Raw genomic sequence first — 14,335 nt, 5'->3', positions numbered from 1 at the left:
AAGAAAAGGAGGTGATCCCATAGGGAACGGTGGCTGGCTATATAATTTCTGAAAACCATCTCCTAATGTGTAGGACATTTGGCTTGATTCCCAGATGCAATAGTGAACAATTCAGACTTGTCTCTGCTCTGTTGGAATTGACAGTGACCAATAAAACACTTAGATAACTAAATATTTAGTATGAAAAAAGGGGGGGCAGGATAGAGGAAAAAGGAGAGTGAGAGGTGGGGGGGAAGAAGAAAAGAGAGGACAGAACAGAGAGAGTGGGGAAGAGGTAGAGATGTCAGAATACAAAAGAGAAGCAACGTAAGAATTGTGTATAAGAGCAAAATTGTATCTCTTTACCCTACTTCTACTCTGATCGAGAATGTCAGAGCTTGAATTCAATTCCACATTTACAAACTATTTGGCAAAATAAGAATAACTAATATTAATTATAGCTAATTTTTTTTTAGTATTTACCATGTGTCTTAAAAAACGATAATAAAAAGGAGATCTAAAAGAAAGAATATGGAAACAGACCAGGCCTGCATCCATGGGAAAGACTGGAATAATACAGACCCCCAAATAAAGCAAATGAAAAAAAAATTACTTAAGGCAGAAGCTGAGAAAGTGGTACAAGGAGAGACCAACTCCACATAGGAGGTACAGGAGGGGTATAGAAACCTTGTTTCAAGGGAATGATGGATGAAGACAATGCTTCTGAAAATTGATGTGTATAGAAACCATGTGGAAAGCTTACTAGAACGCTTTCTGGATTTTATTTCCAAAATATCTCATTCTGTGATCTGGAGTGGGCCTGGAAATTGCATGCAGGTGGCAGGAGGTAGGTGGTCCACAGGTCACACTTTAGGAAAGACAACTGCAAAAAGAGGATGAGTACAGGTGGATCTACCCTCTTTTGGATCTTGGTCTGGGTAGGTTGAATGTGACTGTGTTCCATCATTTGGTGAACTGATTTTGCACAGACCTTAAACTCTAACAACCTTGGCTTTGAAATGACCCAGCTTGTCAGGCAGGCTCTGTCATTAGAGGGAAGAGCTCCAACGGAAGATGATTAGTGTCAGAAAGAACCAACCTCTTGTATCTCCCTATTGCTGGGGCCCACATAGGATAGAGGAGCATTCCCACCCTAAACCATGGCAACTCGAGAGGCAGATGGCAGATGGAGGAGGACTAAATAAATGTGTAGAAAGAGATTTCCCACAGGAACAAATCATAAAATACATGTAAGTGCTGAGAAGCTGGAAGCGAATAGCTCACCAGTATAATGGATCAAGTGGTATTTTCACTTCTTTCATTTTTAAAATTTTGTATGAATCACATCTTAATTTTAATTTTGCTGTATAGTTACGTAAAATATTTACATGGTTTCAAAGTCAAATCTGTAAAATAAGTATATTCAAAGAAGTCTGCTTTTTATCCCTGTTCCCTTCACTCTATTCTCTTCTTTCCTTTACAGAATTTTAAAATATATTTATTTTATATACAATAAATATATATAAAACAAATATATACTAAATAGAGGTGGGGTATTGCTTAGTTTCCCAAGCTGGTCTCAAGCTCCTGCCTTCAAGTGATCCTCCCACCATGGCTTCCCAAAGTGCTGGGATTACAGACGTGAGGTACCAAGCCTGGCCAAATTTTTTTTTAATTGTTGAATCTTCTATTCTATTTAATCTTAAGCAGATGTGTATGTTTGTGTGTGTGCGCATATATGTATATAACACATGCACATACACGTATATAACATATGCACACATATATAACATATATGCACACATATATAACATATGCACACACACACAAAGGGCTAATATATGTATATATACACATACACACATTTTGCATACATATTTCTATATGTATGTATACACATGCAGACACACATACACATATATATACACACACAAATATATTAGCCCTTTCTAGAATACACATTATGTTTTCTCCACCTTAAATGCACTTTCTTGACATTGCCACTATATAACATGATCTCTGTGGAGAAATGCATTTTGAGTTTGCGCTAACCAAGTAAGATAGTTTTAAAACACAGGCTCTGTATAATTTAGTACTCATATCAACTTTGTTCAATAATTCATTCATTCAATAAATATTTACTAAATAACTATGATGGGCCCAGGGGCAGTTCCAGGTTTTGTGAAATCTAAAGCCCCTGTTATATGACTTTATATAGGCCCCTCTATAAAACCCCTGTTATATAGGCCCTCTCTTTAATAAAAAGAAAATAAACTTGTGAATGCACTCTAAACTATCAGTAACAACTTGCCTTTTTTTTTTTTTGGACGGAGTCTCACTCTGTTGCTCAGGCTGGAGGGCAGTGGCATGATCTCGGCTCACTGCAACCTCCACCTCCCAGGTTTCACGTCATTCTCCTGCCTTAGCCTCTCGAGTAGCTGGGACTACAGGAGCCCACCACAACGCCTGGCTAATTTTCGTTTTTTTTTTTTTTTTTTTTGGTGGAGATGGGGTTTCACCATGTTGGCCAGGCTGGTCTTGAACTCCTGACCTCAGGTGATCCACCCACCTCGGCCTCCCAAAGTGCTGGGATTACAGGCGTGAGCCACTGTGCCCGGCCCAACCTATCATCTTAGGGGCCCATGCGAGCTTTTCCAGCTTCATGGGCAATTGGTTTCTACACGGGCCTGTTACAGGAACTGTGCTTGTGACTGGTGCACAAAATGGACAGGACCCCTTGTTTTATGGAGCTTATACTGTAGTGCAGAAGAGAGATACTAAATATATATGCTCGTCACAAATATATTATTATAAATTGTGTTTAAATCCCGGTTATGAGTTGAACTGTGTTCCCTCAAATTCATGTTGAAGTCCTAAGCCCCAGTACCTCCCAAAATGACTGTGTTTGGAGATAGGATCTTTAAAGGGGCGATTAAGTTAAAACGAGGTCATTAGTATCTTCCTTAATCCAATAAGACTGGTATCCTTGTAAAAAGAGGAGATTAGAACATATCCATATAGCAAGAAGACCTGTGAAGACATAAAGAGTAGACAGTTACCTGCAAGCCAAGGACACAGGCTCAGAAGAAACCAATGCTACCGACGCCTTGATTTCAGACTCCTAGGTTCCTGTATTTCTGTTGTGTAAGTCACCCAGTCTGGTACTTTGCTATGGCAGCCCTAGCAGACTCATACAACTCCCTAGGAGAAAAGAGTGTTTGAGAGAAACCATTGTCAGAGGAGTGGTGAGGATGCTGGTTAGAGAAGGCATCACTGACAGATGCATAGAAGCTAAGATGCGAAAAGACTAAAAATGATGAACTATGAGGAATAAGCAGATTAGTAGGTGCTGTTAAAGGGTGAAAAAAATCAAGGTGCTTTTGCTTCATTTAATTATCCCACAGTCTACAGAACCAGATAGTTCTCGGGAGACAATCTTTCTAAATTAACTACCATAGATGAAAGGCTAATCACAGACTCTGAGGTGTTGAAGAGCAGGAAGTTTAATTTTTAATTGGAAGACAAAATGTATTTGATATCATTCACATCCTGATTTAAGGATAAGACATTTTTGAAGAAAATGAATATTATGAATTATGTAGATCGAACACTTTTAGAAAAGAATAAAGGGAAGTTATGCTCTTCTTCATGGCTTGTTAAAGAGATTACGGAAATTATAGAACCCGAATGTGCAAAACAAAAAAAAGCCCGAAGCATAGACTCTAATTAGTCAAGGCTAATTCCTTATATGGATTGCCTTAGCACAATGATCTGAAGCCCCTTATACCACATTGGGACCACTTGAGAAGTATTTTAATAATACCAATGCCCAAATTCCATCACCAGAAATATAAATGATCTCAGGTGGGACACAGTTATGGCAATTTAAAAAGCACCCCAAAAGATGTTCATGGTCAGTCAATGCATTTATTCCACGCAAGGTACCAATAGACACTGAAGCCCAGTAACAATGGTGCTGTTAAATGATGGGACACAAAATTCGAAGAGAAGTTCAAAGTGATAGTCATTGCCTGTGAAGGCCTTTACTGAAGTCTTTTGTCTTTAATTAGGCCATGGTAAGCCAAGACAAAAATCCGAATGATAAAATAACAAGGTTACCTAGATCCATCACTGGTCACCTTGTGAGGCTTAGTTGCTTTCCCACTAATCCTAGACACAATCCAGTTCTCTAAACCCAACATCTCTCTGACTTAGATCCATAGCCTCTTTGTGCTACCCTTCTGTTCATTCTCAGTCTACCCTGGTCCATAGTCCATGGTCCAGTCATAGTCCATAGTCCAGGACCACGGTCCTGGTCCATAGTCTAGTCATAGTCCACAGCCATAGATTGTGGACCTATGACTTAGATCCACAGTCTCTTTGTGCTGCCCCTCTGTTCATTCTCAGCATTTGTTTGGTGCTTTCCATTTCTGCTTAACACTGTTCTCAACAAACCATTTTCCTGACTGGTCAAAAGCCCTTTGAAGTCTATTCCTATCTTTGTCACATGAATCATTCCCCATTCCTCTCAAGTGTATTCTCTAGTTAATAAAAGATACAATTTGATCCTAACACATTTCTATTAGCCAAATGACTTTCATTTCTGCTTTCTTATCTTGTAGTCAAAAAACAACACATTTCTTTCCCTGTTCCATATATAGTCTATCATTCTCTTGGATAAAGAAAATTGAAGATTCTTATTTTAAATCAGTGATCAGAAAATAATCTGTCATATCATATATTTTTCATACTCAGGTATTTATTCAACCATTTTCCTCAAAGACCCAATAAAATAGAGAGCCACAGCCTATCTTAAATTCAAATGCAGCACTTTATGGGCTATTCGACATGCAATAATTATTTGCAAAGTCTTTTCACCAAATATAGAAATTGCTAATGTCTGACTTTGGAGGAAATGAACTGTACAAAAAATTTCAAACAAACAAGATTCAACTGTTTACACAAAAGGGAGGTTGCATAAGAAATTCATTGTATTTCTATCTGAATTTCCCCCTCAAATTGCCACAGATAAGCATGTACTTCACTCTTTGCCATCAATTAAAATCATAAATAGATAAGCTTTTCAGCAGAGGAGGGCTGGTGTGCCCTCTCCACGGATGGTCAGCATCACATGTTGCAGTAATGGCTCAACACGCCACAAAGGCATAGTACAAAAACGATGGGAATCAGAGCACTTCAGCCCCAAGTGCTCTATGTTTAGAATTGCCTCTTTTTCAAGATGGATTTCCTTCACAGGAATGGAGTACTCATAATTCATCATTCGCAGAAGGACTACCGAGCTTACTACAATTTTCTACATTTTATGTCCAATATTGGAGACCCCCGGAATATGTTTTTCATTTATTTTCCACTTTGGTTTCCACTTAATCAGACAGTTGGAACCAAGATGATATGGGTAGCAGTCATTGGGGATTGGTTCAATCTTATATTTAAATGGTAAAATTTCTGTTTTATTTCATTTTTCCTAAGATTTATCCTTATATTTGTGGCTTTGGCATAATGATCACATTTCAGATGTATATTGTTTCTCTTGGGAAATCTTTCAAACATACCAGTTAACTTGAAACACCAGATTCATAAGTAGAACTTTTAAAAAGCACAGAAATGTATACCTTTTTTTTTTTTTGAGACGGAGTTTCTCTCTTGTTGCCCAGGCTGGAGTGCAATGGCGCGATCTCAGCTCACTGCAACCTCTGCCTCCCAGGTTCAAGCAATTCTCCTGCCTCAGCCTCCTGAGTAGCTGGGATTACAGGCATGTGCCACCACACCAGGCTAATTGTGTCTTTTCAGTAGAGACAGGGTTTCTCCATGTTAGTCAGGCTGGTCTGTAACTCCTGACCTCAAGTAATCCACTGGCTTCAGCCTCCCAAAGTGCTGGGATTACAGGAGTGAGCCACCGCGCCGGGCCAGAAATGTTTTCTTTAATGACTTATAAGTAATTCCCATGCCCCTGTAACACATATTCTGTTATTAAGAATTACTTAAATGAGCAGCATGATAATGAACACATTGATAATTCCAGAGACCATTTTGATATTTCCAATCTAAGTATCCAAAGCACCCATAAGACATTCCCTGCAAGGGAAAAAAGCCCCCATGTTAGTGGGAAACCAGGGTGCCAAAATCCCAAATGACTACCACCTTTAATAATGTGTGAGAGACCAGGACCTAAGTATTTTCAAAGTCTCTTAATCATGAACTTTCACAGTTAACCCTGTGCTTGAGTCATGTTTTATAGGAAAGAATTGCTAATCTCCAATTAAATAATAGCTGTGTATTTAAATATATATGCATGTTTATAATTCTTTAAATACAGGATATTATTTGGTCATCTACCTTACTGGTGGGTCCAGGAAACTCAGATTTACCCAAATCACTCAAGTCCATGCCTTGAACAGTTCCCTACTACATGCGAAACAGGTCCAGGTAAGCTATTATGGGAGCCTCCAGTTACTGAAGATCTTCCAATAGAGAATCATTACACAGGGTTATCATCTAGTAACTGATATTATATATGGTAGTAAAGAAAATCTCATGAGTGAGGACGCTAAAACTTCATAATAATCAAAATTACTAATGAGAAAGCAAAGCAAAAAAAAAAAAAAAGACACCTCAAATTCCATTTTGTTATTTATGAAAGGGTAGATTGGGAGAAAACTCCCCAAATGATTAAATATTTAGTGTTTACTTTTCAGAAGAATGTAATGGCTTGATACTAAAACAAGAAACAGTTAACTAGAACAAATTATCAAGGAACTAGACTAAGATCTTAGAAATGTTGGTTTATCTGCTGCTAAGCAACTTTCAAAGTTATTATAGGTCTTCTGAGAATCTCATGAATGAGGGAGTAGACAAGTCTTCTATAAGAAAGGTAAGGACTTCTCAATGTTACTATAGCCAGTAAAGACTATTTCTAATCCTAGAACAATCTCTTTAAAACGTATTTTTTTTCTCTGTACACAAGTAGGCTTCTTGGGCCACTTCTTTTTTATTCTAATTAAGATTCTGTATGAGTATAAAATCTTTATTGTGATAGTTGATTATAAGCCTGTTTTAAAAGTTTTTTGAAACATATATTTAAAAGTACATATTTTAATTTATAGGAATGTGTTATATTGTACCTCATCATTTTACATAGCATAACATTCTTGCCAATTGACATCCTTCGAAACTAACTCTGAGTAGAGTTAAGGGTAGTAGAGAATGTGTAAATTCCTAATGAGTTTTCTGAATATGTCTCTTTTGTTCACATAAAAGTATACATACATCTGTTATATCGCTTTTTACACTAAATGATATAACTAATTATTTATATATCCGATCGCCTAGACTGGGCATTCCATCAGGGGAGGGATGATGCATATTTTATCTTTGTGAAACCAAAGTGTGATAAATGGATGAATGGTTGGATGGATAACATTTGAGACCACTGAAATGTTATCGTGGTCAATTCCAGCCCTTTCTGGCATGTGTTCCACCTTATAAGACATTTTCTGGAAAGAGAGAGAGAAAATAAAGAAAGACTGCATCTCTCTGGGAGATGTCCAATTCATTTAGGCATAGTTTTTAAAAGGCTCTGAAATTTTCTGCAGATAAGAAATAGGTCTGCCTTTGTTTAACAAATAAGAGACAGGTATTTAATTTGAATAAATTACTAGGTGAAAAATCGGGGAGGACATTTAAGTAAAGTGATTAATAAAAAATTCAGTAGCATGGAAAAGGCATTCTGGAAGTAGAAAGGCTACTGTCTGCAGGCTTTTTCTGCTAGGATTAATGCCCTCTTTACGGCTTCTCCTCATCCTCTATTTTAAAACAAAGATTCTCACTGCAGTGGCCACAAGATAGGCAGAGAAGTAACTGCTAGTACACAGCAGTCATTTATAAATCAATCAGCAAATCACAGGCATAGCAATGATATCCTTTAGAGTTTGACTTCTCAGCCCAAGGAAAATAAGCCAATTGAAGATCGAATACAAGCATTAGGGTGGTGCAAAAGTAATTGCGGTTTTGCCATTACTTTCAACGGCAAAAACCGCAGTTACTTTTGCATTAACCTAATACTTTTTCTTGTCAATTAAAACAATTAAATATTGAAGAATTAGTAGGGTTGTGGCAGATTTGGGTGCAACAGACTGAGTTCTTAATGAGCCTTGAGTATATTGATTTCTGGAATTGAATGAACCTGAAAATCAGGGAAAAAAATTTTTGAGACAGTGTTTCTCAGGCTCAATTTAACTCAATTTTTCTTATTTCTACCCACTTCTAAACATTACATATAGCCTGTGTCTTGTGTTTTTTTTCTGCGTTACTCATAATTTTCTTGGTGAATATGCTATCCTATTATTCATTTCTTATCTTGATAGTTAACCACTTTTCAAATGGACGGACACTTTGTTGTTGCAGGAAGTCCATCTGGCCATGCAATGGGTTCATCCTGTGTCTGGTATGTCATGGTAACCGCTGCCCTGAGCCACACTATCTGTGGCATGGATAAGTTCTCTATCACTCTGCACAGGTCAGCCTTGTTGCAGTTTCTGTAACACTGGAATACAACAGTTTTTAATACAGAAAGTCTCATCTAAAAATTAATTTTAGTGCAGTTTTAGTCAATGAATAAAATGTGCTTATTCTATTCTTTCATAGACAAAATAACAAAATGAATAGAAAACTAATATTTTCCTTTAAGATAATAGCCTAATTAGCTCATAGCTATTTCCGCTTTTCAAGTTGGAAATGTTTAACTGATTAAAGACTTACTAAATGTGCCTCTGGGTTTCCAAAATGCAATAATTATTTTGATAACTCATAAATACGTCATCTAAAATTATACAGCATGAGGAAACATTTTTGCATGCACATTCCCTTGCTTTAAAATTAACAGGAAGTTTTGAGAAACATCATTCTCCTTGACTGCATCAGTTTATTTAGTAAAATTATGCTTCCTTCTTTGAATAGCCAATGCTTTTGATTTCAGTAACATATATTCCAGCTCTAAAGAATACACAAACTTTTTAATTAAAAACATTCTAGAAGCAAACTTAAATTTGAATGTTAGTAGATTTAATGTTAATAGGTTTCTTAATGTTTAGAAAGGTCTAGAACTTTAAGGTTACTCACAGTTGTTTAGAAATTGGGTTGTTTCCTTCTTTTCTTTCCTGAAATACTTTGTCATTAAAACAATCCTGAGTACCAATTTAGCCATAAATTAGGCAACTTGAAATTAGATTTGCAAGTTAACCTTAAAAAAATACTATAACATATACCATGATTAAAAAGTTTTCTAAAATAAAAAAATTTCAAGATCTATCACATATTCCACTTTTTAGATTAGTATTGGATAATATAAAAAACAAACAACAAAGAAATTTTGGTATCTTAAAAGTTTATCCTAATGAGACTGTGACCTGTATGCCTTAATGTATTTATTACCCAACCCAAAACAACAATAGTAAAAAGGTGTTATAATGTAAAAAAGTTAGCATTTTCTATTCACAGACAATTTTCAAAGTAGGAATCCAGGTCAGTTTCACCCTTTATCTATACTATATTCCTGCCTCCAATGATCAAACCTGAAAAAATATGTTTCTTCTAAGAAAAACATTCTCATAACTCCTTTTAATTTTATAACTGCAGTATTTTCTTCATCTATAAAATTTTACTGAGTGTGTGCTTCTTACTTTTACATTACATTCTTGTTTATTCTTCTTCCACACTGATATCCTGCTTACTTCTTTCAAAGCCTCATTTCTCTGTGTTCCTTAGCATTTATATAACCAAATTTCAGTCTGATTATCAGGGATAAACCATTCAAGGATTCCTGGAACTCAATCCTGCTAACACTTTTTTTTTTTCAATGACATGCATTGCTTGGATTTTAATATTTTTTGTGTTTTTTGTGCATTGCTGTTTCTAATCCAAAGCATACAACCTATAGGTCAATTCCCCTGTTCTCTATTTTCTGTGTCTCAAAAACAAAACAAAACAAAAAAACAAAAAAACAAGAAACAAGGACTTTTGAACATCCGCAAAATTAAACCTAATGAAAATTTGCCTCAGATGGAATGCTCATGTGCTTTTCATCTGGATGGTAGCTGCTTTTCTACTGAGTTTTCCTCAAGCAAAGAAAGGTTGAGAGAGGAGGCACATAGGGCAGGGTGTGAAAATATATATGGTTCATTCTTGATCAATCTGGGTATTAGTAATTCCCCCAAACTTGAATTTCTCCTATTCCATTAAAACAATTATTCTTATTTCATAGATGTCAAATTGACTTCCTTTTCAACATTTATTAAATCTCAGCATATAGCACTGGTTAAATTTAATGCATTGAGAAATGTAGAAATCTCTGTTAAAACTTTTCAAATCCTATGGAGTATGTGGAAACAACGTTTTGAAAAAAAGATTCTAGAATCATGATGCTATGTCACAGTTAGAAGATTCTTCTGAGAAGGATCATCTGATGTCACCCCCTCTAATTTTAGGAGTGATACAGTTTCTTTGCTTTTTACGCTTGTATCTATTCTTCCATCGTAGACTGACCTGGTCATTTCTTTGGAGTGTTTTTTGGTTGATTCAAATCAGTGTCTGCATCTCCAGAGTATTCACAGCAACACATTTTCCTCATCAAGTTATTCCTGGAGTAATTGGTGGTAAATAGGATCACTTATCCTTAGTTGTGTCCTTTGAAAGCTTTAGCTTCATTTGTTTAAGGGTATCAGATTCTCCCCGGTAATCAACTTTCCAATTTCAGAGGTAATTCTGTGAAGTCACTGATACTAAATGCTACCCTGGGAGCTGATGTGGTGAAACACACCTCTCATAGCCTCCATGTACAAAGTGGCACAGTCTCAGTGGCATAAATGCACAAATTGCTTCATGAGATGGACTTTTCTGAAGTGAAATTAGAGCTAACTCCCAAACCATCACTTCAAACAGTGTGCTTGAGTCTTGTGTCGGGGAACTTAATGACTCTGAGACCTGCACACTGTGCTATTCTCTCTGAAACATGTGAAGTGACTATTACATGATTACGGACTTCGTTTAGTAGCTGCTTTGTATTCCTGAAGCAGTGTTCACCATGACTTAGTTTCCACTGTTCAGCACCACGTTACCTTTCAAAGGTTAATTGGCTATGGCAATTGAAATGTTAATTGCAAGTACCTAGATCAGTGCTGTCTAAAAAGTGGGTTGTCAGTCAGTGCCACCAACTCCAGAACAATCCTTCTGGACTAGTATGAATAATGAAAACACCGTGGGCAAACTTGCATTTTTAGTTACTGCCTAAAAAAGTCTTTAGAAAATGGATAGAACCTCTGTGTCTAAAGCACCTTGTCGTTGAAAACGTGGCAAATTCTTTAACGCAGAGAGGAATGATCCTCGAGGGGCTCAAGGGCACACAGTCATCGTCAGTGTCTCTCTCCAATCCTCAGGCATGCTGGTGGCAGAGGCCTTTGAACACACTCCAGGCATCCAAACGGCCAGCCTGGGCACATACCTGAAGACCAATCTCTCCTCCTCCTGTTTGCACTTGACTTTTACTTGCTTCTTAGACTGCTCAACATTGACCTACTGTGGTCCGTGCCCATAGCCAAAAAGTGGTGTGCCAACCCCGACTGGATCCACATTGACACCATGCCTTTTGCTGGACTCGTGAGAAACCTCGGGGTCCTCTTTGGCTTGGGCTTTGCAGTCAACTCGGAGATGTTCCTCCTGAACTGCCGAGGTGGAAATAGCTACACGCTGAGTTTCCGGTTGCTCTGTGCCTTGACCTCATTGACCACACTGCAGCTCTACCATTTCTTCCAGATCCCGACTCAGGAAGAGCATTTATTTTATGTTCTGTCTTTTTGTAAAAGTGCATCCATTCCCCTAACTGTGGTTCCTTTCATTCCCTACTGTGTTCATATGTTAACGAAACAAAACGGAAAGAAGATTCAGTAGAGTCGTGCCTAGAGTTAGTGCTCAGTGTCACAGATCACCCTTCTCCATCCACCAGTAGAGCCACAGAGTAGGCACAGACCAGAAGCTTGTAATCCAACGTCACAGAATAGCAGCAGAGGCCCCATTCCCCATAGAGATGTTTAGTTTGGCCTTTGCACTGGCCTTTTTTTTTTTTTTTTTTCAATTCTTCAGTTAACAATATTTAAAACAAGAATATTTGACATAAAAATCAGAAGTTGTGTAGTTTTTTGAAAAATCTGATAGTATGACAACACAGAGCCTGCATTCCCAGCTAGAGACAACTGACCAAAGCTGCATACTAACAGTCCCCAGTAGGAGGCAAGGACTCTCCATTTTCTCACAGTCTTCAGCATCCCAGGAGGAACCCCAGTATGATTCCTTTATCTTCTTAAGGCCAGGCTGCATCTGATTCCTGTTGGCATTTTAGTGGGGAACACAGCCATATCCAATCTCAGTTTTCAGTTGAGGAAGTGGAAGCCTATTTAGGTAAAAGAACTTGCCTGGAGTCACATCATCTTCAGAGCAGGAATTAGAACCCAAGGCTTCTGACACATATCCCTATTGCACTGTGTGTTTGAGTGTACGCACATGCACATGCTTTTTTGGTTGTTGTTGTTTTTCCTTTGTGGAGCCAGGGACTTGCTCTGTTGCCCAGGCTGGAGTGCAGTGGTGGATAATGGCTCACTGCAGCCTCAATTCCTGGCTCAAGTGATCCTCCCTCCTCAGCCTCCCAATTAGCTAAGACTACAGGTGTGCACCACCATGCCTGGCTAATTTTTGAGTATTTTTTTTAGAACCAGCGTCTAAATATTTGCCCAGGCTGGTCTTGAACTCCTGGCCTCCAGTGATCTACCCATCTCAGCCTCCCACAATGCTGGGATTGCAGGCTTGAGCCATTGTATTAGTAATTGGCCTACACTGTCTTTTGTTTCTTCATTTACAAAAGGCAAAAATCAGTAAGAATGAATGCTTTCATTTAGATTCTATGATGACTGCCATGTAAATCAGCTACCTTTTCAGAAATGACATTGAAAGACTGCATTCTCTTTGACTTACACCCCACACATACATGCAGGGTCTAGGTGGGGCCAACGATGGCTCCAGATATATATACACATGGGTCCAGGGGTGACAGAACAGGCCAGGCTACTGTATGGACTTGAACCTCTACTTCACTTCTGGTCTCTGTTTTATAGTAGTGCTCATCAATACTTCAATAAATTCTGCTGAACTTACTCTAATAGAACATTATTCAACCCCCAAAGACTTATCTCTTCACTATGACATCTGCATAGTTTATTTTTAGGAGCCAGTCTTTCAAAACCGGAGAAATTAGGTGCCTTCCTCAAAGTTGTGCTCCAACCCAGGCCAACTATTAAACGCTTGCATCTGTTAACTGGATTAGTCAGTATGTATACTGAACTGTGATGACAATTTATAGCTTTGTTTTAGAAAATTATTTAGAAAATTATTATTGATGGACTATTAATATTATATTAACAATTTCTCAGTAAGGGTGTTTTTTCCTCATTGAATCTAGGAATGCTGGACTTTAAGTTGATAATTGTGTCATTTCAATCAAGTACAAGGATTTTGAGGCAGATTTTACTAGATATCTTAGTAATCCCCCACAATGTTTTATGTAACTCTTCTCAGAATATCAATACATTAATTATTTTAGATGACATATTAAATACTCTATGAATATTAACGAAAATAAGACAGTTGAAGTGACTGTTTAACAAGATAGTAGCTGAGTATAACAAACCTCAAAAAATCAAAGTATTAATTACCCCTTTCCAAGTATATGTGCAGAGTATATGTCATTGCTTTTACAAAACACACTTAATAGCTTTCTTTATAAAAGGCAACTGAACTTTCTAAAAGGTAACTGAACTTTCTAAAAGGTAACTGAACTGAAGTTGATATTAGTGGTTCAGTGATTCCAAAGCAAAAACCTGAGGGATTAAGAAAGAATAGCTTAAGAATGAAATTTGTCTCATGTTGTTGGGACACTTGGGATGAAAGAAGTAGAGAAGAATGATTCTTCAGGTGATGACCCTTGTTCATTGGTTCAGTCCCACCCTATGCCCCACCATGTTGTACCTTTAGATGCCTTCACATTTCATGATGCATTTGTGTCATTACATCTTCCACATGTCAGAGATCTCATTCCTGTTTAAAAGCCCTTTGTCAAATTTCACATAAAATAATGTTAGTCTTGAAGGATTCTGGTACATCCCCTCCATCCTAGTACAATCTCAGCTTTCACCAAGGCCTGGGGTAACTGTGGCATTCATAGCCTGGGAATTCTGCTGCAATGATTGACTCTACCATAAATCCCTTCTCCATTTCCATGGAGAAGCTATCTTCA

At 37.6% G+C, this 14,335-nt stretch overlaps 1 protein-coding gene across 1 annotated transcript; it reads left to right on the top strand.

Annotated features, from left to right (window-relative positions):
- The first annotated feature begins 5,126 nt into the window (after positions 1-5,126).
- Positions 5,127-13,859, top strand: G6PC2 (glucose-6-phosphatase catalytic subunit 2). Its single transcript, XM_017854494.1, has 4 exons — positions 5,127-5,436; positions 6,317-6,426; positions 8,404-8,515; positions 11,430-13,859. Exons 1-4 carry the CDS (start codon positions 5,219-5,221, stop codon positions 11,452-11,454), a joined length of 465 nt encoding a protein of 154 aa, XP_017709983.1. The 5' UTR covers positions 5,127-5,218; the 3' UTR covers positions 11,455-13,859.
- The last annotated feature ends 476 nt before the right edge of the window (positions 13,860-14,335 follow it).

Source organism: Rhinopithecus bieti, unplaced genomic scaffold (assembly GCF_001698545.2).
Source record: "Rhinopithecus bieti isolate Rb0 unplaced genomic scaffold, ASM169854v2 scaffold_37314, whole genome shotgun sequence".
NCBI classification, from domain to species: domain Eukaryota; kingdom Metazoa; phylum Chordata; class Mammalia; order Primates; family Cercopithecidae; genus Rhinopithecus; species Rhinopithecus bieti.
Note: the sequence above shows the minus strand (reverse complement) of the source record. Positions and strands in the feature narration are given on the sequence as shown.

Excerpts from the sequence above, each read along its gene's own strand:
- G6PC2 (XM_017854494.1), top strand. The coding sequence starts at position 5,219 with ATGGATTTCCTTCACAGGAATGGAGTACTCATAATTCATCATTCGCAG. Across the intron at positions 5,437-6,316 it reads TTCAATCTTATATTTAAATG|GATATTATTTGGTCATCTAC; the intron begins GTAAAATTTCTG and ends CTTTAAATACAG. Across the intron at positions 6,427-8,403 it reads TACATGCGAAACAGGTCCAG|GAAGTCCATCTGGCCATGCA; the intron begins GTAAGCTATTAT and ends TTGTTGTTGCAG.